At 38.5% G+C, this 23,741-nt stretch overlaps 1 protein-coding gene across 8 annotated transcripts in view; it reads right to left on the bottom strand.

The window, feature by feature from the left end:
- pam (peptidylglycine alpha-amidating monooxygenase) overlaps positions 1–23,741 on the bottom strand; it is a 392,585-nt gene that overhangs the window by 244,443 nt on the left and 124,401 nt on the right. For all 8 annotated transcript variants that reach the window (XM_028805293.2, XM_028805296.2, XM_028805297.2 and 5 more), the window contains exons 2-3: positions 5,273–5,862; positions 4,386–4,506 (exon numbers count right to left, since the gene is read on the bottom strand). In XM_028805293.2, coding sequence (XP_028661126.2) covers positions 4,386–4,506; positions 5,273–5,364 — 213 coding nt within the window. In that variant the 5' untranslated portion in view covers positions 5,365–5,862. The remainder of the gene's footprint in view (positions 1–4,385; positions 4,507–5,272; positions 5,863–23,741) is intronic.

Here is a 23,741-nt window from a genome sequence, read left to right as displayed (position 1 = left end):
AATTTCCAGGGTCTTCTCAACCTGCTCCCTACTACCACTACAGATCAAAATGTCATCAGCAAACATCATAGTCCACGGGGACTCCTGTCTAATTCTCGTCTGTCAACCTGTTCATCACCATTGCAAATAAGAAAGGGCTCAGAGATGATCCCTGATGTAATCCCAACTCCACCTTGAAAGCATCCGTCACTCCTACTGCAGACCTCACCACTGACACACTTTCCTCATACATATCCTGTACAACTTTTACATACTTCTCTGCCACTCGCGACTTCTTCATACAATACCACAGCTCCCCTCAAGGCACCCTGTCATATGCTTTCTCCAGGTCCACAAAGTTGCAAGGCAACATTCCGCACAAAGCTTAAAACCAATGGGTGAGTATTTATTACAATCATATAAATGCATTCAAGAAGCTTTTTTTTTTTTAATGTGGCTAATCCCCTAATAAGTTTGGAAAAATTAGAACATATCCCAACAGTACCTGGGATGACCACAAATACTAGCATAGGATAGAAGAAACTAGTATACTCTGAAAAAATGCACTAAGACACAGGGAGAACTGCACAGGCCAGGACTGCTTTGCAGATCCATAAAGATATAACATTAGTGTTAATTTTTACAACACAACACTATCCATGAAGACATCAACAAAATCATTCATTTTGTGTTTTTGAGCAGAAAAGCAACAATAGTATTATTAACTTTACAGTAATCCCTCCTCCATCGCGGGGGTTGCGTTCCAGAGCCACCCGCGAAATAAGAAAATCCGCGAAGTAGAAACCATATGTTTATATGGTTATTTTTATATTGTCATGCTTGGGTCACAGATTTGCACAGAAACACAGGAGGTTGTAGAGAGACAGGAACGTTATTCAAACACTGCAAACAAACATTTGTCTCTTTTTCAAAAGTTTAAACTGTGCTCCATGACAAGACAGAGATGACAGTTCTGTCTCACAATTAAAAGAATGCAAACATATCTTCCTCTTCAGAGGAGTGCGTGTCAGGAGCACAGAATGTCACATAGATAGAGAAAACAATCTCTAGCAAAGAAATCAATAGAGCTGTTTGGCTTTTACGTATGCGAAGCACCGCGGCACAAAGCTGTTGAAGGCGGCAGCTCACACCCCCTCCGTCAGGAGCAGGGAGAGAGAGAGAGAGAGAGAGAGAGAGAGTTTGTTTTTCAGTCAAAAATCAATACGTGCCCTTCGAGCTTTTAAGTATGCGAAGCACTGTGCAGCATGTCGTTTCAGGAAGCAGCTGCACAAAAGATTGCAACGTGAAGATAATCTTTCAGCATTTTTAGACGAGCATCCGTATCGTCTAGGTGTGCGAACAGCCCCCCTGCTCAATCCCCATACGTCAGGATCACAGATAGTCAGCGCAAGACAGAGAGAAAAGTAAGCAATCTAGCTTCTCAGCCATCTGCCAATAGCGTCCCTTGTATGAAATCAACTGGGCAAACCAACTGAGGAAGCATGTACCAGAAATTAAAAGACCCATTGTCCGCAGAAATCCATGAACCAGCAAAAAATCCGCGATATATATTTAAATATGCTTACATATAAAATCCGCGATGGAGTGAAGCCGCGAAAGGCGAAGCGCGATATAGCGAGGGATCACTGTATTATAAATGCTAATTTTAGAAAATATGAAAAACATCAAGGGGTGAATACTGTCAGAAGAAACTACACCTAAAACTACTCTAAAAAGGTACTGACATTTACAATATTGCTGAATATTTTTTTTATTTCACTGAATGTAATATTGACAATTCATGGCAATGACACTCACATATTATAAATATCACTTCTGTCAAGGCCCAGGAAGAGGCAGCTAGCTCTAGGACTATACAAAAATTAAAAACATAAGGTCTGTTCTCATTGTTCAACTACAGATATCTACAGATGTTGTTGAAATAGTAAGCCTTTTGCATATTTCAAAAGAAACATGGAAATGTCGTCAATTTGTGAATGGTGGGGTGGAAAATTTAGAATTTGCCTTGAAAATGAGCTATATATTTTTCTGTCTTAATAGAATACAAATATGTGTGCAATGCTAGGCCAAGAGCCTTAAACACATTGCAATGTTTTTTAAAGTACCATTGTTGCAAAAAAAGTCTTATAGGTAAGTATTTGTATATATATTTATAAAGTACACGTAAAGTTTCCACCGGGGACAAATAAAGTTCTATCTATCTAAAATGATATCAAGATTAGTAAAGTGTTCTATTTTCATTTCTACTATGTACTACTTCTATTACTATTACTGGTAATGTCACTGAACTCACTTTTAAGCAGTGGTTTGACTAATTTCATAACTACAAGGTCTGTCTATTAAATAACGAGACTGTGTTTCTATCTCTTAAAGTAGTGAGAACTGATTATGAGCACTTGCCATGCAGGTTTAAACCTGTCCAAATCTGCACAACTAACGATAACAATTTCTGCTGTTTGGTTGATTGTTAGTCACTGTTTAATGCAGTTGTGTTTGCGCTTGTGTGCTGGAATCATGCTAAGTTTAAAAGTTGAGCAACATGTGAATTTTAAATTTTTAGTAAAACTGCACAAAATACCAATGGAATTTTTTCAAATGCTTACTGAGGCTTACCGGGAAGACTGCATGTCTTGTGCACATGTGTTTTCCTAAAATGAAATCGGTGCTTAAGGGAACACGTTTTGAGTCAATGGATGCAGTAAAAAATAAAACGTCAGATGTCTTGAAACAGCTGACGGAAACAGATCTGTTTCATGCTTTCGACCTGTGGGAACCAAGTCTGCATTGAAGCATAATTGCGAATGGGGAGTATATTTAAGGGTACAAGAATTAGAATTGTTATATAAATAAAAGTGAGTTATTGTGTCAGTCTCATTATTTAATAGACCTTGTATGGCTCAGAATGTATAATAAACAGATTGCTTACAATTTTTCACTTGTTCATTATATTTTCATGCTGATCATCTTATCACAAAACAGGCAGAATTAAAAGGAACTGCATCTATCTTTACCTTTTGCAGTGGACTGTCTGAAAGGGTAAGGTAAGTTTCTTCTCAGAAAAACGGACACTTTATGCCATATAATCAAGACAAATTTCAAGAAATGATTGATTTATAGTAATACTATATTTAAATTATTAGTAATAATTATGCATCTATTCATTATTTTCCTGAATCTGCTTGATCAAAAACAGATTTTTGAGGGATAGGGGAATTATGTTGAGCACAGGGAAGAAGGCATCTGCAGCCAGAACTCCAGTCAATCACTGGGCATATTAATTTATACATTGTGAATTTAATGCTGAGAAACAGCCAAACATACATACATTTGAAAAGAGAAGGCACACAACAGGAGAACAAAGAAAAATCCACACAGATCCTAGACTGTGAAATGAACCCATGACTCTGGAGCTGTGAGGTGGCATGGAGGGTAACTGAGAATATTACATTTAAAAGTACTTCTGCAAATATTTTTAAAGTAAGTAGCAGCTTGTCCCATATACTGAAACCAGCTTTACATCTACTATGAGCACATCTGCAAAACTACCACAACTATTATGGGCCCATGTAAATGCATATGCACAGTTTCTATGCATAATATGCAGCAGAGAATTAATTATACCTACAGTATAAGAAAAAAGTTTTTGAAATCAAAGCTTCTATGAAAGCTAAAATCATACATGCATATTGTTTCAAATGGATTAAGCATCATTCAACCAAATGTATCCATTATTTAATTGTAAAGAACTAAAAATGGTTCAATGTCAGATGCTTAGAAAACTTCACTTGTCTAGGAGCATACAGTATGTAGATGATATTTGATGCCGAAGTACAATTTTATCTAATACTATATACTTTAAAACACTGCACAACAATGTCAGTTACTCCAAATATAACCATAGCAAACACTGCAAAATCATCTTTTATTACTACAGATGGATCAAGCCACCTATTTTTTACTTTGAGTATTTCCATTACTATTTAGATAAGTTAATCTTCAACATACACCTCTGAGGAAATAAATCATCATATGCTTAGAGGGAGGAAAAACACAGAGATAAGACAAACCTTATCTGCAATAATGACTCATCCTCAACTAATGCACACACACGTACACATGCACGCATGCACACACACAGGCACAAATACAGGCAATTATCTTCTCAAGAAGCATTAAACTTATCTAAGTAAAAATGTGAGGACTCACTAAAAAAGTAATACGTTACAACACAAATAACACTAAAATAATTCCAAGTATATTAGATACATAATAAACAAAAAACAGTGAACTCTCATGTTGGTAATAAATACTTTAGGCATATTTACTTGTACATTAAATAAATACATTTTATTTTTGCACAGACAGAAGAAACAACAGGACTTTACCTCCTTAGGAGTAAGCCCTGGCATCCGAATATGAAGGGAAAAATTCTGGCCATCTGGAGAAATCATTGTCTGTCCAGTTCTTGCACATTCACTTGGAGGAGGCCAGTAGTGATCCTGAAACCTATCAGTAAAAAAATGTAGAATCTTTACATTCATATGTTTCCCAGAAAATCTGGCAATTTATATGTATAAAATGCCACCTGCTAGACTTTACTTAGATGCCAATAAAATGCAATGCAGGTACAATAGCAACCTGTTGCAGAGTCTTACATTTGATTTGAGTAGAAACATTGGTAGTGTCCTTTTTTAAAACAGTGTGTATACAGTACTGTGCACAATAAAAACATATGGAAAATTAATTGCACTGCCTGGCAAAGGCTAAAAATAAATACAAAACACCACACTACAAGTAATTCTTTTTCTCTTTTTAGATGCCATGCACATAGTAAATAATGTAAACTGAATTAACTGCACTGTGCTCTTTCTAAAATATCCTGCAAGGTTAAAGACTACAACCATCATCAAAAACACTTGGAAAAATATTTCTACATACAGAAGGTAGGATTTTCATGTAATATAATCATATTGGTGAAAATACACTTCAATCTTAAGTATACATATTAGCTACAAAAAGTTTTCTTAAAAAGTTTACACCAAAAAATATTTCATAAGCATTTACAACTTATGACAAAGCTACTACTACACACTTGCAAACATTTAATCTCCATTTCCCAATCTGTTTATTATAATGACCTTAAGACTATGAAAAAATGAACACATTATCTTTACAACTAGGTATTTTAGAGGGCCAAAGCTAAGATAACATTTTATTCAAAGAATCTGACTGTTAAAATCATTTAAAAGAAACAAACTATACTTTCACTCACCGTTTAAAAACAGAAAGTGGGCTTATAAACCCTAAGCAACTGCATTGAAAAAATAACAAAAGTAACACCAATCCACAAACATGAACACCCATGTCCACCCTGCTGTTGCTGGCACAATCCGTGAGAGAAGATGAGACAGCACTGCCTTAGCTGTCTGTAAACCTGATTATTAGGCAGTTGCAGCAGAACAGGCAGGACCTATTCAGCATTGGGTCATCATACGTTTTGTTGGCCCCCAGCTGCTCGTCATTCCTTCTGTGTCGGAGGTAAGACTGCTGCAGACCACAAATCTGGAAGGCTCTTCTGATTTCTTAACTGAACAGAATCTTTTATGCGAGGCTGCTTCTGCTTGGCTTCCTCCTCACTCATACAAATGCACACAAGCCCTCTGCTGTCGTTCTTTTTTTTCCCTTCTTCTTCTTTTGCTTTACTCAATGTCTAGAAAGAGATTGCAACACAAAGTGACAGCCTTGCTAGTTCTTTCCCCAGGAGAGGTTTAGGTTTGCTCTCAAGCAAAAAATCTGTAGGTTATCACTCTTTCAGCATGCTGGATGGCATCTCTCAGAACAGCATCAGTCTTCATTCAGAACCTGCGAAAACAGAAGCAGATAATGGATGACTAACACATTACAGCATTAGCCCTCAGCAAATCCCTGTTGGGCTCTTTATTACATTAGTATTTTTATAAGCTACTGTCCAGCCCATTTACTGAGAATTAGCTTAGCTTGTGCAAAAAGGGGCTAGCGAAGGTGTTTTTTCCCTCTCTTCTCTCTTTTTCATTAAAAATACATAAAACAGTCTGCAGTAGTATGCACTGCATGTCGCCAGAGTTATTCAAATGAGAGGCAATTCAGTGACATATAAATGGAAGTGTAGAAGGAAACCTCAGACGAGCACAATAATCCAATAAGGATAAAGCTTTGCACAGCAAAGAGGATTCCCACGCAAATATATCCAGCCGCTCAACATCAGAAGAGCTGAAAACGTGCCCAAATGATTTATAAACAGTTACTGCAGTATGAAAAGTATTCCCACATACACAATTAAGTGGTGTGAAAGACTGATGGTTAGAGCACTATTTGCTCTGTCACTCTCAAATGACACTTCTCGTGTCATGTTTATGCTTATTAGATAAGCACTGTATGCAAAACATAAATTTATGCAAAGCACTCAAGATATTCAATGCAAATTTACAACAAAAACAAATGCTGTGGTGCCATAAATATGCATTCTCTGTTAAAGTGCTGTTTTTCATTCCACCATCTATGAAGGGCAGAATGACTGATTCAAAGCTTAAATATCATATAAAGTTTTATAATGCACTCCATTAGTAAGAAAAAATAACTTACACATAGCAAAATGTTTTAAGTATAAACTTGAATTCTCAAGCTGCTTATCCAATTCATGGTGTTAAAGGCTTGAGCCTATGCATAAAACACATTTACACTCCTACCTTGCTTAACAAATACCTATTATTAAATAGAAAATACAGTATATTAACACACATAATAAAGATTCCTTAAGCATAAGGTACATCATTTAACAAGAACGATACTGCAATACATCAAAATACCTCAGGTATGTTAATACTAGAAGTGTTTTTAAGTAAAACGAAACATAAAGTAAACTGCATTAAATGCTCTAGCTCAGTAGGGAATGAGATAATTTACAGTGTGACAACACTGTTGCAAATGTATTCTCAATACTTTTTTCTAAAAATTATAATTTATCTGTTATGTGAATGTTGCATTTTTCCATTAAGCAGTTAATAAAAAAAAATCACTAGCCATAGATATGAATATTAACAAGCAAATGTTTAAACATGCAATAAAGTCTTAACCAATTTCTAATGAGTGCAATTAAACCATGCAAGGAAAATTCATCCTGCAATATAAGAGAGCTAATAGACAAAATTATTCTGGGGAAAAAACATTTAGGACCTTGTACACCATAAAGACACTAGTTAAGAACAATACAAAGCACCTTTAACCTGGAAACATATCCTTCTTTGCTTAGTAGACAGTCACTGTTTTTTCTTTTCACTATTCTACTTGTATAGTTCATTTATAGGTTATAAAAAATGGTTTACATACTGCAGCCCAATCACAGTATCACTATCTGCAGAGCTCTCAACAGATTGTTTCTAATGGAGCTCCATCCTCACATCTTAGTTTGACATTTGCAGTCTAGTGATCCAGACTAGACAGTCATACTGTGAGGAAATTCTTCTACTCATGCAACTCTGAACTAAAATGGATGTATATTAAACAAAAAGATTATATGAAGTCTTGAGTGGCACAAATCTAAAAAAAAAAATCTGTTGTCTCCTCTTTCAGTTTCTTGTGATTATGTTTTTTGACTATGATGATGCAACACTGACTCTCCATGATGAAATGCTTATGAACCATTACATAAAAATATACAATTGTTTTAGATAAGAGCCATGTTGCTTACTATCTGTGTGGAATTTGTACATTCACAATTGACCACCAGTTTGATTTTTCTCTAGCTACTCCAGTTTTTCTTACATAGTCTAAAGAAATATGGTTTAGGCTGACTAATGAATTTAAACGGCCCCTATTTAGCAAAAGGCTCACTAATAGAAGGAGGACAGTTGAGAGAGAGAGAGAGAGATAAAGTAAAAGGACCTAAGAAAGAACTGTTTGAATAATACAACTAACTATAGGGGAAGACCAAAAGGCACAGCATATTTGTATTTCTTGTCTGTTTCTTTTTCATTTTGTATTCACTCTTTAAGTGCCATAATAAACTGTGGTATCAAGAGTTGTGGCAAACTGTGACTGAGTTGGGATGACAATCTTGCTTGTGAGGGTAAAGACAGTCATACTATTAACCTCTCCAGTGCAATGTGCTGTGAAACAGAAGCACTAACTTCTGTGTCACTAAAAAATAATGAAGTTAATTTTAGTCTTGCAAAAATGTATGGGTTAATTTGAAGTTGGTCCTAATTTCCTTCATTATGCAGATGTATGACATTGTCCTTATTCTGTAGTCAATTCAAATTTAAGGCATTTTTCAAAAAGCTAACCTTGCAAAACTGTCTGTGCTTAACTGCGTAAACTATCATAATAGCTCCAGACTTGAATGCATCATCACCCGATTCTTTTATGACTGGTAAAATCTCATTAAACAATGAGATTATCTGAAGGCTTTTGTGAAATTTACAGTGCTTGATCCAAGATATTTTACAGCTTTGTGCACAAATAAGCTGAATCATACAAGGTCTTAAACCTAGGAATTTGTTGGGTGAAGTTTCCCAGGATACTGACTTAGGCTTCTGTTCACCATGAACCTGATCTAGTAATTTAAGAGCATATATCTGGAATGGTCTGCATGTTTTGAATGAGGTATGTCTCAAGAGTCTTTTATCCATATTGGAAATTAGAATTAGAATTTATCAACAAAAGGGAAGCATAAATTCATAAACTCACTGAATATGCAAAAATGATTACTGCTCCCATTTTGAAAAACTTAAAATACTGTGACAGCTGATATTGCTGGGTATCGCCATGACCCCTGGACAACATGTCTACTGACTTGATAAGCTGTGCTTACATAATTTGCAGCTCGACAAGAAGAAAAATTATTCTGTTGTATGCACTTACTGATGGCAGACGATTCTGGCTGAAGCAAATGCTGTAAATTAGAAGATTCAATCAGTTTCCAATCTGGTAGGCAGATTTGTCTGAGCTTATTTAAAGCTTGGCAACATCTCACACAACAAGCAAAAGCAAACCTATAACTTTTTGTTGTACAATCAGTTTTTAAGAAACATATTCTTTAGTAGAGGAAGTGAGACATTTGTGAAAATCCAAAGGGCTTTTATTTTATCCATAAAATATTTCATTACATTTTTTTTTTTTTTTACCTTAAAGGAGTTTGCATTTGCTGAAGGTGTTGCATACTAGATAATAACTGCAGTACATTGTTACTTTTGGAGGTGTATTTATACAGCTTATAAAGTGAAATTTATAAAAGTAGCCTGCAAGCCATAATGTAGGTAAATGAAGGCACATGTCAAAGGGCAAACACACAATAATGTCACTTGCTACCAATGACTAATAAACAAAACATTATTACAATTCACTTAAAGCATAACGGTTATATTTCTGCAGGTGTTAACTACTGCCTCATTAAATTCTTAGTGGTTTAAACGTTCGTGCTGCTGTATGCATCTAGCAAATAAAGGCACAAAAAGTGCTAACTGCCTTAAGATAACAGTGAATATGCAAAGGCACTATATAAAGCTGAGAAACAACCTTCACCTTAAAGCCAAAAAGCACTTTAATAAGAGAGAGCAGCAGGACAACAATAGTATCAACAGCTCTTCAGAGGGAGATACTGTCCCATCAGCATAACAAATTAAGCAGATTATTCCCAAACTATAATCAATCAACAGGTATTCTAACAACTTGACTATGACTGGTGCTTCTTATTTATCAAACAAGTACCTAGTAGGAAAATATCTTTGGAAAGAACTAACAATTATTTTTAATAAATGAAGAATTTAAGCATAAACAATATGGATTTTTTCTGCCCGTGGACTCACACATGCCTAGGGAAATAAACAAGAAAAAAAAACGTGAAAGAATAGATTTTGTATCCAACATTAACCATCCTAAAAATGCACGTATCTGACAGTATATAAAGAAAAAACTGCCCTTGAAACCTACCTTTATCTACAGAAGGAGCTATTTATCTTGTCTCTGTGGTGTTGTGCAAAAGGTGGGTTTTTAGTCCACTGAGAATTAAAATAAAAAAACAAGAAGCTGCTTGTGAACAGACTAGACTGTCATTAGTTATAAACTGTAGTAGCCATATGTACAAAGAACACCGCACAGCAGGTTGATTGCATGACTCTTACCTCATGCTCTCAGTAACAAAACGGTGTTAAAAAATATATCCCCATTAGCCGGTGTCAATTCTGACTAACACACACATTCTGCTAAAGCTTAACAAAGCACCCCAAGTGCATTTTGTAAATCTGTTGCTGCAGTGATGAGAACACAAAGAAAAGACCATCTGCACTCATTGATATGCTGCTTCTTCTTGCAATAAATTTAGCAAGAGATTTACTTAATTGCAGCTCTGATTATTAAACTTACTACATCTGACTTGAAACTCAATACAACAAATGAAGCACAGTTTTAACAAATGTACCTTTTTAAGGACAAAAAAAATGAATATACAGTGTATGTTTGTTAAATTAATATATAGATAAAACCTAAAATGAACATGTCTTTAAGGGCATGTAGCTTACCAAACACAGATACGTATTGATCACAAGTCTAATCAAAGCCATTATCAGAAGAAAAAAATTAAATCAATGATTTACTGTTTTTTTCCTTTTTAAGGTTTAATTAAAGAAATATTTTCAAAGGAGATCTGTTCCTTGCACAACTGTAAACATGTTATAATCACAGACAAAAAATAAACTTGATTTTTGGAAGATGGACAGTTTTTTTCCCCACTCAGAATGAGGAAATGCAAAACAATTTAAAATTATGTACAGCATTTGAAAGAAACAATTACTTCTTGTACTGGTACTTAAAAGATACTATGTGGAGATGGCCGTGGCAATGGGTATTATCTTTTCATTTTTAATATCTAAGCTTTTATGTCAAAGGAAATGTTATCACTATTTTCACATACTTCATAAGAAAATTATATAAACACTATGGAAAGGAAGGAACTTAAATAATACCGTATAGGGCAAGAAGAAATACGGACTTTGAGAAGTGTCAATGCCCATAGTATTACTTAAATAGCAGCCTGAGTGAGAAATCCTACCATGCATGTAACATTGCAATTATAACCAACAGGAACTAAAAAGAACATATTACTGAAAATCAAACCATAACAGGAAAAAATGGAATTAGGCAGATATGCCTAACCACTCTATTTAGTCACACTGACTAGAGTCAGGTCTTTAAAAAAATGAACCTGGCTTCACGTCAACCTCATGTAAAATATCATTATCCATGGAAATGAGCTTCAGTATGCTTTGTGTCCCAGGAACCAAGTTAATCAAACTATTCTATAACATTTCAGTAATTATTTGTCTGACGCTGATCTTGCTGATCATAAAATAGGTCATTATGATAGCAACTGATGAGAAGAATTCATAATTAATTGCAGAACTACAGTATTTGAGGGTTCCTCTAGAGCAGGGGTTCTTAATCTTTTGATAACTCCAGACCCCCAATGGATTGTCCAATATGGTCCCATACCCCTTTTACTTGACTGTCGAAATAATCATCACCATTCCTTCTATTAGTTGCCAGAATGAATGGTTGTGCGCAGTCGCTGCCTTTATATACAATGTAAAACGCCCTTCTAGAGTCTTCGAGATACGTACATTGCCAATAAACAAATAATACATGCTTGTTTAGTAAATATACATTTATTAAATTTAAATATTAAAATTAAAACGTATTAAATTTAAAATTAAAGCTGTAGTAAATACACACGTGTAAAACTAAACACAAGCATTTGCAGGAAATGTCAAATGTTCTCAAAGATTCTATCACGTTCCATTCACGTACTACCCAAGTATAAATTAATACATTAAATAAAATAAATACCAGTATCCAGAGATCGAGTCCCATACCCCCAGCATTTGGTTGCCATACCCGCAAGGGGTATGGATACCCCCGGTTAAGAACCCCTGCTCATGAGTGCCTCTTTCTTTTGCAGTAATTGGCTCAAAAACTAATCAGCATATCATCAACTCATAACAGGCTTAAGTTTCGAGTTTGGTATTTTTCTGTCCAGCCGTTTTAGATCTAGACCATCCTCAAGAAACTGTGACACTGAGACACACAGACAGAAACACATCCATCATTGAGATATCAGTGTTTTTGGTATCAGGGGACCCTAAAACGCTGACATCCGACGAAAACCGGAAATCGAAATTTTTGATGAATCTAAAGCTATTGCTCCTCCCACATACATGATAGGTTATGGTGGCAGAGGGAGCAAGGCAAAAGATAAACAGTTGGATGATGCAATTAAGACATATACTGTATTTAAACAGGACCCAAGCATTTGTTGTACTATTTGCATATGCAAATGAGGTGTGGAACCTAAAGCCGTTAATAAAGGCAACTGCAAACTAATAAATGTCAGCCTTTTACTAAAATTAAACTGCTGAATTGTGAGACTATAGGATTAAAGAGGGTCATATTTTGGTTTACATTCAGCTGTCAGCAAACAAGTAAGAACTTTTGCCTGCATACACCGATTTGTACAAGAACATGTTTCATAAACTTAGGAAACTTTTTAGTGTTGAAAGGGGAGGAGTGTTAAATGAAATGGCTTGTGTTTTCTTTCATACTAAGATTTTAAATAGCTAATTGACTGTTGATTTTCCATGATTTTACATAATTTTTTCCCTGGACATATTGAAAATTAATTGGAAATGGTAACTGTAAGATAAATGGCAAAAAGAATCAAGCCATATGCAAAACTTAAACAAGTTTGAGTTTGAACTGGTTATTTACTTTAAACAGTTTACCCACTGCTTTACGCAGGCAAAACGAAATGAAGATTTTAAGGTGTTAAGTGATTATTTTAAAATTTCTGAGGTAGTAATGCCAACTTCTAAGGAAAGAATTGTGTTCTCCAATAGTAATTCTTGGATTCAAAATTCCTATATGCAAAAGTACATGTGAAAAAGAGACAACGGCAAGTGGATAAAGTTGCATAAAAAAAGATAATCAAGACAAAATAAATAACTGAAATATATCTGAGGAAAACTGAATATGTAAACTCATGATGTGATGACATCATAGAAGCAGGTTAATTGGTTAGTCAATAGAGGATATGTGGCAGATGCCTAATTGTGTTTGAAAATCAATTATTACATCCAATCAATCAAACAGTTTTTGCCGGTTTATGGATTTGGACCTTTTACAACAACTGCTTCTCTAATGTTTTGTGATTCTCTGTAACAGTTTTGTAGTAAGGAGACAGTATGATACTGCTATGTCCTCTCTTTAATCAAATTGTAAATACGGCATACATCAATAATGCATTTATTTTTTGTCTTTTTTATGACAGGTTCAGAGGAAGTGCCTAAAACCAGGCTGGTAAGTGATTCTCTGCAGGACTCTTTCAATCAAACTCCACTGGAAAGCCAGACTACCTAGCTGGCAAGCATCAGTTCAACACATCTGAAGTATGGCTGTTTGGGATTTGTTTGAAACAGAGGCCATTCTGTAGCACGACACCCTATTGGTGTAAGGATTTGGAGAAAGAATGTATAAATTTGGTTGCCTCCCTCTCTCTCTTACACCATCATAATGAAGGAGCATCTCACACACCATGGATTGAAAACAAGACCACACTGAGAAACACAGCTCAGCAGCAATACTGAGACAGGCAAGTGGTGATGATGACTTAACTGGAGACATTTTAAGTAACTAACAAGTGTGTGCCGCCTAAAATTACACATCAGCATTTATCAGGTTATATGATTGCCAATATTTACATGTACTTAGCTTATTGTTATTATTTTATGAATATTACCAATAATAAATTTTTTAAAGTTGTAACTTATCTCCTGCTCGTCTTTTACTCTATGTAATTGCCTGAGGTTTTAGATGTAGAAGGGAAGGTGGGGAGAAGCTATAAAGTATAGAACCTTATAAACAGCGGTAAGTCTATGGGGTTTGGGGCATTCTGACAAAGGCTATACATTAATAATACAAAAGGGGGAAAGTAGAGTAATATAGAACTCTACCAAGACAAAACAATGATCTACTAGTATACATGTGGACTTTTGTTTTGGTATTCCTGCTTTCAACAGAAACAATTCACTTTTGCATCATAGGCTAATTGGTTTGATAATGGATGCATATATATATTATAGACACACTATTATCACAGCTGCTTGTTACATCTCAGAAGAGGAAAGGCTATTTACCCTAAATAAGATAGAAACAAAATATTTTTCATTTAGTGACTTTTAAATAAACAACAAAACAGGGATGAATGTTCTTTTGCCTTTTTTGTTAGATTATATCATTTTTTTTATTCTTTTCACAGCTATATGTTTGTTATGTATAGCTTCTGACACATACACATGCATAAGGAAAGGATATGTGTGCTCCAAAATACACTGATTTTTCTTGAATCCTTGCGTCTACTTCATCTGAATAGTGATGGACTGTATATATCCAAGCTTATTTCTGTGTCTTTTCAAATTTCCACAGCTGATCTGCGATTTTGCTGCCAACTCCAGGGAAAATCCTACGGTACAACAATTTGTCTGCTAAGCCATGACAAATGAGCAATCATTAAAATAGTTTAGTTCACTTGCATAGGTTAAAATTAGTTTGTAATATCAATGTGCAACAGTGCATCAAAAATTGATTTTCCTCATTATCTCTTCACCAATAACAACACTAAAGGTAGACAAAAATATTAAGGATAAAGGAATAATCACTCTCATTTCTATTTATAAACATGCTTTTCACTTGATTTGAAGCCTAGTTCATTACATTAAAATATTACATTTATAAAGAGTAAAGTAGAATTCCATCTACACATATCTAAAAGAGTAGATAGTTCGATATTTGTATTATTCATGGTTCAGTAATACGGCCAGTTCTCTTTCCTCTGTGTTACCATTAGTCAGGATCAAAATAGTAGTTTGCAAATGCATATTGATGATATACAGCTGTATTTGTTATTTAAATTAAATATGACTATACTTATATGTGAATTAACAGTTTTAATGTTATGTAAAACTTTAACTCAGAAAATCAGAAGCTCTTTAGTGGCTGCTAACTTTGACAATAGTAAAGTAATACCAAACACACTTAAGTTGAAAGCCTTGAATTTTAACTTACCAGAAGACATTTAAAATTTAGGTGTTATTTTACGTGGATAAACTTTCAGTTGTCAGAATTCTTTGTTCTCTAAACTGTTTTTCTCTTTCTTTAATTTTGCAGTAATTTTTAAGATAAAGTATCTTGAACTGGGTGTTTATTTATTATAAGATAGATTAAATACTGTAATTCCTTTCTGGTCAGGCTGATGATACGTGTCATTTGCTACTACACTGTTAATTCAAAATAAGAATCACAACTAGAGCAAAGAAATACAGCTATATAACTCATTTTTTTAAATTACTCCCTTCAGATTAACTCAAAATACTCCTTCTTAAATATAAAGTCATAAATGGTTTATCAATGAATAATTGCTGATTTGCCATTACTAAGTCTTAGCAATTTTCCTTCTCTCCACGGTGTCCATGTTGACACTTGTCCTTAATGCTGATCCATCATCATATATAATTTACCAGTTTTCTTCTATCCAAATTAATTTTGTTGCTCTTTGGACTAATCCTTCTTAGAATGCAGCTTATCTGAGAAGATGAATTTGCATGATACGTAGATTGATGGGTAGACAGTATTTAATTTTTGCATATTATATACAAGGGGGCTCCGCTCGCCTACCCCCGGCGTTTTGAACCCGTGCCCACTGGGTAGCCACGTGTGAGGATGACGCACGTTTAATACGGAGAGCATGCCCGTGTCACTCTGGGGCTCTCCACTGTTAATTAATTATATTCAGGCAGGCGCGTGTTTGTATCTCGGTAAATCGAGCCGTGTCGTGTTGAACCCGTGCCTGCTTTGCTTATGCAGTTTGAGACGCGCGTTGTAGGAGTCCCCGTTCATTAGATGTACGCATTAGTGCCACTCACAATATGGCGGCCACGCCTGCGCATTCCGTATTATGTCGGTTCTTACCATGCTGTGTAGGCGCATTTGCCTTTTGTATTTTACTGGGCTTTGTGACGCCCGATGTAGGCGCCTGAACCTTCAGGGTCCGTATCCACTGTGTGGTGTGGACGTTTAACTGTCGTTGGTTCTGACTTTATATTCTGTATCTTGGTGTGCATGTGTTTAGTGCCTAGGTTTTTTTGTAGGTGTTGTATTCCAGGTTTCATCATCTGTAACCCGCTCTCCATGTGTTCGTCCCCGTTCTTTAATCCCTTTATGAAGTTTTACTTTGCTTTCTATTCTGTGTTTTATTTCTGACCTCGCTTTATGTTGCTTGCGGCATGTCAGACCGTGCATAGTGTCTCTCGTTTTACTGTGGAGAGGGGGGCTTTGTTTTGTAACCTGCTCTCTATGTGTTTGTTTCTGTTCTTTAACCTCTTTATGACGTTTTACTTTGTTTCCTACTATTGACGGTTTGTAGTCTGTCCCGTTTTGCTCTGGTATCCTTGGGGGGGGTTTATGTGTTGACTGCGCACGTGGGTAGTCTCTCCCGTTTTACTCGGGGGGGGGGGGGGGGGGGATGTTGTGTGCTTTGTTTCTTTAATCCCTTTATGAAGTTTTACTTTGTTTCCTACTTTGTGTTGTATTTCTGACCTCGCTTTATCCTGCTTGCGGCATGTTCTTTATCCTTTTTATGAGGTTTTACTTTGTTTCCTACTCTGACGGTTCGTAGTTTCTCCCGTTTTGCTCTGTTGCGGTGGGGGGGAGAGGGGGGGCTTTGTGTGGCGCCTATTTATGTTGGTGTGTGGACTCCGTAGCGCTTGCGTCTGACTCCTTTTTTTGTGTGGAAGGGGCGCGTTGCATCATTTATTATAGGGGCGCGTGGCCCGATTTCTTATTTCTGTTAGTGGAGGGGAGCTTTGTGTGGCGGGCGTGGGTCTGAATCCTCTGTTTTGTGTGCCATGGCTTTGCGCTTGCGTATGACTCCTTTTTTCTTTAGCATCCTCATTTCTTATTTTCTGTTGGTTGGATCCATTGGTTGGAGGGGGGCATGGCGCCTGCAGTACATCCTTTGCGTCCACAGGCAGGCAGGTCCCTGCGTCTTTGCGTCCTCATTTCTTATTTTCCGTTGGTTGGCGCCTGCGCAGTACGTCTTTTGCGTCCACGGGCAGGCAGGTCCCTGCGTCCATATCCGTTTTACCATTCTCGGTTAGTAATATGGATGGTCTATAAATGTATATGCTTTTATATATATATATATATATATATATATATATATATACACACAGTGATTCCTCGCTATATCGCGCTTCGCCTTTCGCGGCTTCACTCCATCGCGGATTTCATATGTAAGCATATTTAAATATATATAGTGAATTTTTTGCTGGTTCGCGGATTTCTGCGGACAATGGGTCTTTTAATTTCTGGTACATGCTTCCTCAGTTGGTTTGCCCAGTTGATTTCATACAAGGGACGCTATTGGCAGATGGCTGAGAAGCTACCCAGCTTACTTTTCTCTCTCTCTTGAACTGACTTTCTCTGATCCTGACGTAGGGGGACTAAGCAGGGGGGCTGTTCGCACACCTAGATGATACGGACGCTGGTCTAAAAATGCTGAAAGATTATCTTCACGTTGCTATCTTTTGTGCAGTTGCTTCCTGAAACGACTTGCTGCACGGTGCTTCGCATACTTAAAAACTCGAAGGGCACGTATTGATTTTTGATTGAAAAACAAACTCTGTCTCTCTCTATCTCTCTCTCTCTATCTCTTTCTCTGCTCCTGACGGAGGGGGTGTGAGCTGCCGCCTTCAACAGCTTTGTGCCGTGCTTCGCATACGTAAAAGCCAAACAGCCCTATTGATTTGTTTGCTTTTCTCTATCTATGTGACATTATCTGCTCCTGACGCGCACTCCTTTGAAGAGGAAGATATGTTTGCAATCTTTTAATTGTGAGATGGAACTGTCATCTCTGTCTTGTCATGGAGCACAGTTTAAACTTTTGAAAAAGAGACAAATGTTTGTTTGCAGTGTTTGAATAACGTTCCTGTCTCTCTACAACCTCCTGTGTTTCTGCGCAAATCTGTGACCCAAGCATGACAATATAAAAATAACCATATAAACATATGGTTTCTACTTCGCAGATGGCTCTGGAACGCAACCCCCGCGATGAAGGAGGGATTACTGTATATATATATATATATATATATATATATATATATATATATATATATATATATATATATATATATATATATATTTCTCTTCTGGTTCATCCTGCTTCCACTTCAAAACCGGTCCTGCCCACATGCAGCCGAAACCGCATTTCTCGGTTCCTATTTGTCCTCTTCCAAATCCTTCCCCATGCTGCCTGCGGCTCCTGTGTCTTACAACAGCTTCTTACAGAGCAAACATCAGAAGCTAAAAATTATCATGAACACATTCAAGAATACAACTCTTCTCTAGCGTTTGCTTCCATGGGTACACAGATAACTCAATCTCCATGGACCATACTGTTTTAAAATACACGGGCAAATTTATCACCAATCTCTCCACTATACGTTAACACTTCTACCTCTCCAGGATATGGACAGTTGTATGTTTTTGACACAGCGCAAACTACTGAAATATGCTTACAAAATAAAGCAAACTGCATGCAGCGAAAATGTACTTCTCCAGCTAGATTTCATGCTCAGAACCATCAACCCCTTCGCTAAATCATACAAACATGCATGAAATCGCTCAGTCCAACAGCATCTGTATAAATGGTTTTCAAGGAAAACCCTAGGCAGGATTTACAAAGATACAATGCCCTGACATGTCACACCAATGATGCAGCAATTTTCACCGGAAAAGACAGCGAACCGCCTGCCGAAAGGGACATTTGCATCTATCCCATAGGCAACTCCTGTAAACAGATTTCCACGCTCAATATGAATTGCGAGCCTATGGTTTACCCACTTTTATTCCCTTACGGAGACATTGGCTGGCACAAAGATTTACAACATGTTCCCGATAAAAGAACCGCCAAGCGAATAAGGCTTACTCGATGCCAATTTTACGCATACAGATTAGCAATGAGCACTCCAGCGGCAAACTATTCCAACAATACGTCGTAGATGCATATGTTAAAACAGAGGGCGCACATCTCAACTATCTCAGATTATATCAACAAGATCTGCACGTGGAACAATACAAAGGACTATCAGACGCACTGCAAGCAAACGCTGAAAATAAACATATGTGTAGGCAAAATGATCATATTGCCATCCATATTTCCAAGAAGTCCAAGATACATGCAACACAACTATCAGGATGCCATGGCCATAGTACGTAAATTTGGAAAGCCTGATTTATTTATCACTCTGACATGTAATCCTGCTTGGCCGGAAATTCTACATGCACTGTCGGATACAGAAAGACCAGAGCACAGACCTGATACCAGTCTTCAGCCATGGTCAGTTGTACGTGGCATTTTCTAGGGTTAGATCTTTCGACTCATTATCTATCTTCTCCACCAAAACGCCTATGCACAACTGCGTCTTTCAAGAAGTATTTATTTCTTCTTGAATTCTGAATTTCTTTCTCATCGTTTTCCGTTCCTATTCTTACACCGCCGTATCGGGCATCGGCTAGTATGTATAATTGTGATAGACAGCCAGCAGCTCAATCTGGTCGGGACGTCCCAGAATGGGAAGAGTAGACAAGGGCAGCCTTTGCAGGACACTGCCTCCCCCAGGAAACTAGGTGGCAGCTCCCCTGGACGGTAAATGTACCCCGGATTCCCGCAGGGCATCATGGGCAATGGAGTCCATTTTCTCAGCCCTGTTGGGTGCCGTGGGTGCCGCCAAGGGGAGCTAATAAAAGACCTGGGGACTCCTACTTTTCTTACAACCCGGATGTACTTCGGAGTCACGAGGACGGAAGCCCACAGTACTTCCGGGAGCCACAGTTGGGTGGTAGTGTGATGGAGCTGCTGGGAGGAGAGGAGTATTTATTGATTTGTTTATTGTGATTATTGATTTATTGTTTATTGAGGGTGATTGTGATGTCTACTGTGGCACAATATCTAAAAGAAGAAATTAAAAATATTTCTAGTGCTTTTACTTGGTGTCTTGAATGTTTGTCTGTGGGGGGTTTGAGGAGCAACAGCACCCTCTAGTGTCACAGTGGCATAGCTGGCAGTATTTTGACTGTCGCTTTAGGTCAGAAAACCTTTTTAAAATTAACGTGGACATAACATACAGACAGCGACACATGGGAACCGCCAAGCCCATTTGCCGGTCCGACATTTGGAAAAAAGAAGACTAAACAGACCGACAGTGCAGAGAGAAGTCAGGTGCTGGACGTCCCCCCTGCGTCCAAGGTGAGCAACAAAGCAACATTGCCTTACGGGAGGAAAATTTTCCAGGTGACGTCATCCAAGACGAGGTATATGCCGGGGAAGGGATTGAAAACGTCTTCAAAATAACACATTTTGTCCCGTGCTCATACTTCATAGAAGGAGCTCACCCTGACTTCGTAGCAAAGACGAAGAATCCTTCCGAAGACGGTTGTGCGCTTTCCGAGGGATGTCTGAACATGGAAGACTTCCGCATGCGGTCTACCAGCAACGGACACGTTACCAGACCCGAGGCATCAGGGGATAGAGGAGGTCAACAGCAGCCTGTATGCTTTATTAAAGACATCCCGATGGATGCGGCTTTCCCGAAAAGGAAGGGGAAGGAGGACGAAGCATCGCGCGCCATAAATGAAGGTAAGGAGGTTCAGGGAGTGACCGATCGATCCACCAAAAAAATGAGTCAGGCGGATCACGGTCAGCTTGAAGCTAATCTCCGAAACTCCAAATCCCAAAAGGCAGTGCGAGGCCCAACTACGCAGGCGCAGGAGACGCTTGCCAGCTCATGGGGGACGGGGCTTTTCAAAGTCCGAGCTTGTCTCCAGCCGATCGGGAAAGCGACTTTAATGTGCGGGAGCTGGAAAAGGTAATCCAGCCTGTAAAAAGCCTTTTACAGGTCATCTCTTTGATGAAGAAGATCATCGATGAGTTGGGAGCGACGGCCGAAGCACCTTTATGGCGGGTGGAGGAATATTTACGCCGCTTCGGATGGGAGCTTACCCAGATGACAGATTCGGCGGTACAGGTGGGTTCGACCGGTACCGTACATGAAGTCGGGACACAGATGACAAGGGCAGCACGATTGGCTAGTATCAGCTTCCAAGTAATCTCGAGTCCCACAATTGATATGGGGGTGATGACCGAGTGTCCGTTGGAAGGCGCGGGGGTTGTTGGAGCAGCGGGATAGTGCTGACTTCCGGGTTTTCCCAAACCTTAAGACATCGGCACCGGTCTCGTCCAAAATCCAGGGGTGCAGACAGTAAAGTGTCTCTCTCTTACTCATAGGGAGACCCAAACTGTGAGCAAGCCCCAGAGAGAAAAGGAGAACCTGTAGGAAAAGCAGGGAACTCCTGACAAAAAAGAGTATAGAACTGTGAGTTCTTGTGTGTGGAGGGGACGCTCTCCGCGTGGGCGGGGAGATTGGCCAGCTGAGGGCGGACTATGGGCGAAGCGGGCGTTACCAGCCTGCTTCCAGTCCCGCAGGACATTACAGTCAGGGAGGAGGCTGTGTTATGAATGCCATCAGCCGGGCCATTTATGGAAAGAATGTCCAGGAAGAACCGAGGTAGTCGTTAAAAGGAAACAAAAGTGCAATGTCTCCCTGTTGTTCTCCTGCTCTCGTTTTTCAGGACGACGCCATGGTCCGGTCAGTGCAAACAGTCCCTCCCGAGGAAGGACTACCCTAGCGGGGCAGGCCGCTTCGTCCTATGATGCTCAGCTGGGTAAGGAGCAATGTGATACACGGCCGGCAGCTCAATCCGGTCAGGAAGAGTGGAGAAGGGCAGCCTTTCCAGGACGCTCCCTCCCCCAGGATGCTAGGTGTAAGCTCCCCTGGACGGTAAATGTACCCCGGATTCCCGCAGGGCATCATGGGACATGGAGTTCATTTTTTCAGCCCAGTTGGGTGCCGCCAGGGGGAGCTAATAAAAGACCTGGGGACTCCTACTTTTCTTACAACCCTGAAGTACTTTGGAGTCATGAGGACGGAAGCCCACAGTACTTCTGGGATGCTTGAGGAAGGATGATGTGGCGTTTGACCCGGAAAAAGAGAAGAAGCACTTCCAGGTCATGGAATATATAAAGGACTGTTGGAGACCCAGCAAAGGGAGCCAGAGTTGGGTGGTAGTGTGACGGAGCTGCTGGGAAGAAAGAACGATTTATTGATTTGTTTATTGTGATTATTGATTTATTGTTTATTTGTCTGTAGGGTTTGAGGAGCAACAGTGCCCTCTAGTGTCACTATATTATATATATATATATACATATACAGTGGAACCTCGGTTTGCGAGCATAATTCGTTCCGGAAACGTGCTCGTAGTCCAAAGCACTCGTATATCAAAGTGAATTTCCCCATAAGAAATACCCTAAGTTCTTGTCAATAAGCCGCGGCTTATCTAAGGAAAAAAGTTGTGAAAATGAAAAAATAGAATATCGGCTTATACATAAGTCCGGCTTATACATCCATCGCGGGGGTTGCGTTCCAGAGCCACCCGCGAAATAAGAATATCCGCGAAGTAGAAACCATATGTTTATATGGTTATTTTTATATTGTCATGCTTGGGTCACAGATTTGCGCAGAAACACAGGAGGTTGTAGAGAGACAGGAACGTTATTCAAACACTGCAAACAAACATTTGTCTCTTTTTCAAAAGTTTAAACTGTGCTTCATGACAAGACAGAGATGACAGTTCTGTCTCACAATTAAAAGAATGCAAACATATCTTCCTTTTCAAAGGAGTGCAAAGCAAGCAGTCAAAAAAAAAATCAATAGGGTTTTTTGGCTTTTAAGTATGCGAAGCACCGCCGGTACAAAGCTGTTGAAGGCGGCAGCTCACACCCCCTCTGTCAGGAGCAGGAAGAGAGAGGAAGAGAGAGAGAGAGAGAGAGATAGAGAGAGATAGAGAGAGACAGATAAAAAAAATCAATACGTGCCCTTTGAGCTTTTAAGTATGCGAAGCTCCGTGCAGCATTTCTTTCAGGAAGCAGCTGCACACAGCCCCCCTGCTCACACCCCCCTACGTCAGCGCAAGAGAGAGAGAGAGAGAGAGAGAAAGTAAGCTGGATAGCTTCTCAGCCATCTGCCAATAGCGTCCCTTGTATGAAATCAACTGGGCAAACCAACTGAGGAAGCATGTACCAGAAATTAAAAGACCCATTGTCCGCAGAAATCCGCGATATATATTTAAATATGCTTACATATAAAATCACAATTTAAATGACCGCTACGCGCTCGTGTTGACTCGGCGACGCCCAGAGCAGAAAGAACGCGCTCCGGCCGCTCCAACCGCGCCATGCGGGGAGTGAGAGAGACGGCAATATCTCACACTCTCTCCCCCCTTAAAGAAATTAAATGGGCGCGAGTGAGACCACTGACCTCCCTCCCTTCTATTAGTTATAGGTTATAGTACGTTCGGCTTATCCATGAGTCCGGCTTATCTATGATACGATTTTATTTTAAAAATTCGTATGATTTTTGGTCTCCGGCTAATACATGAGTCCGGCTTATAGACAAGAACTTAGGGTAATAAAAAACTCAGATGATTTGTTCCACAACCCAAAACTATTCATATAAAAATGATTAATACAAAATATAAAGTAAAAA

This window comes from Erpetoichthys calabaricus, chromosome 7 (genome assembly GCF_900747795.2).
Source record: "Erpetoichthys calabaricus chromosome 7, fErpCal1.3, whole genome shotgun sequence".
Classification (NCBI taxonomy): domain Eukaryota; kingdom Metazoa; phylum Chordata; class Cladistia; order Polypteriformes; family Polypteridae; genus Erpetoichthys; species Erpetoichthys calabaricus.
Note: the sequence above shows the minus strand (reverse complement) of the source record. Positions and strands in the feature narration are given on the sequence as shown.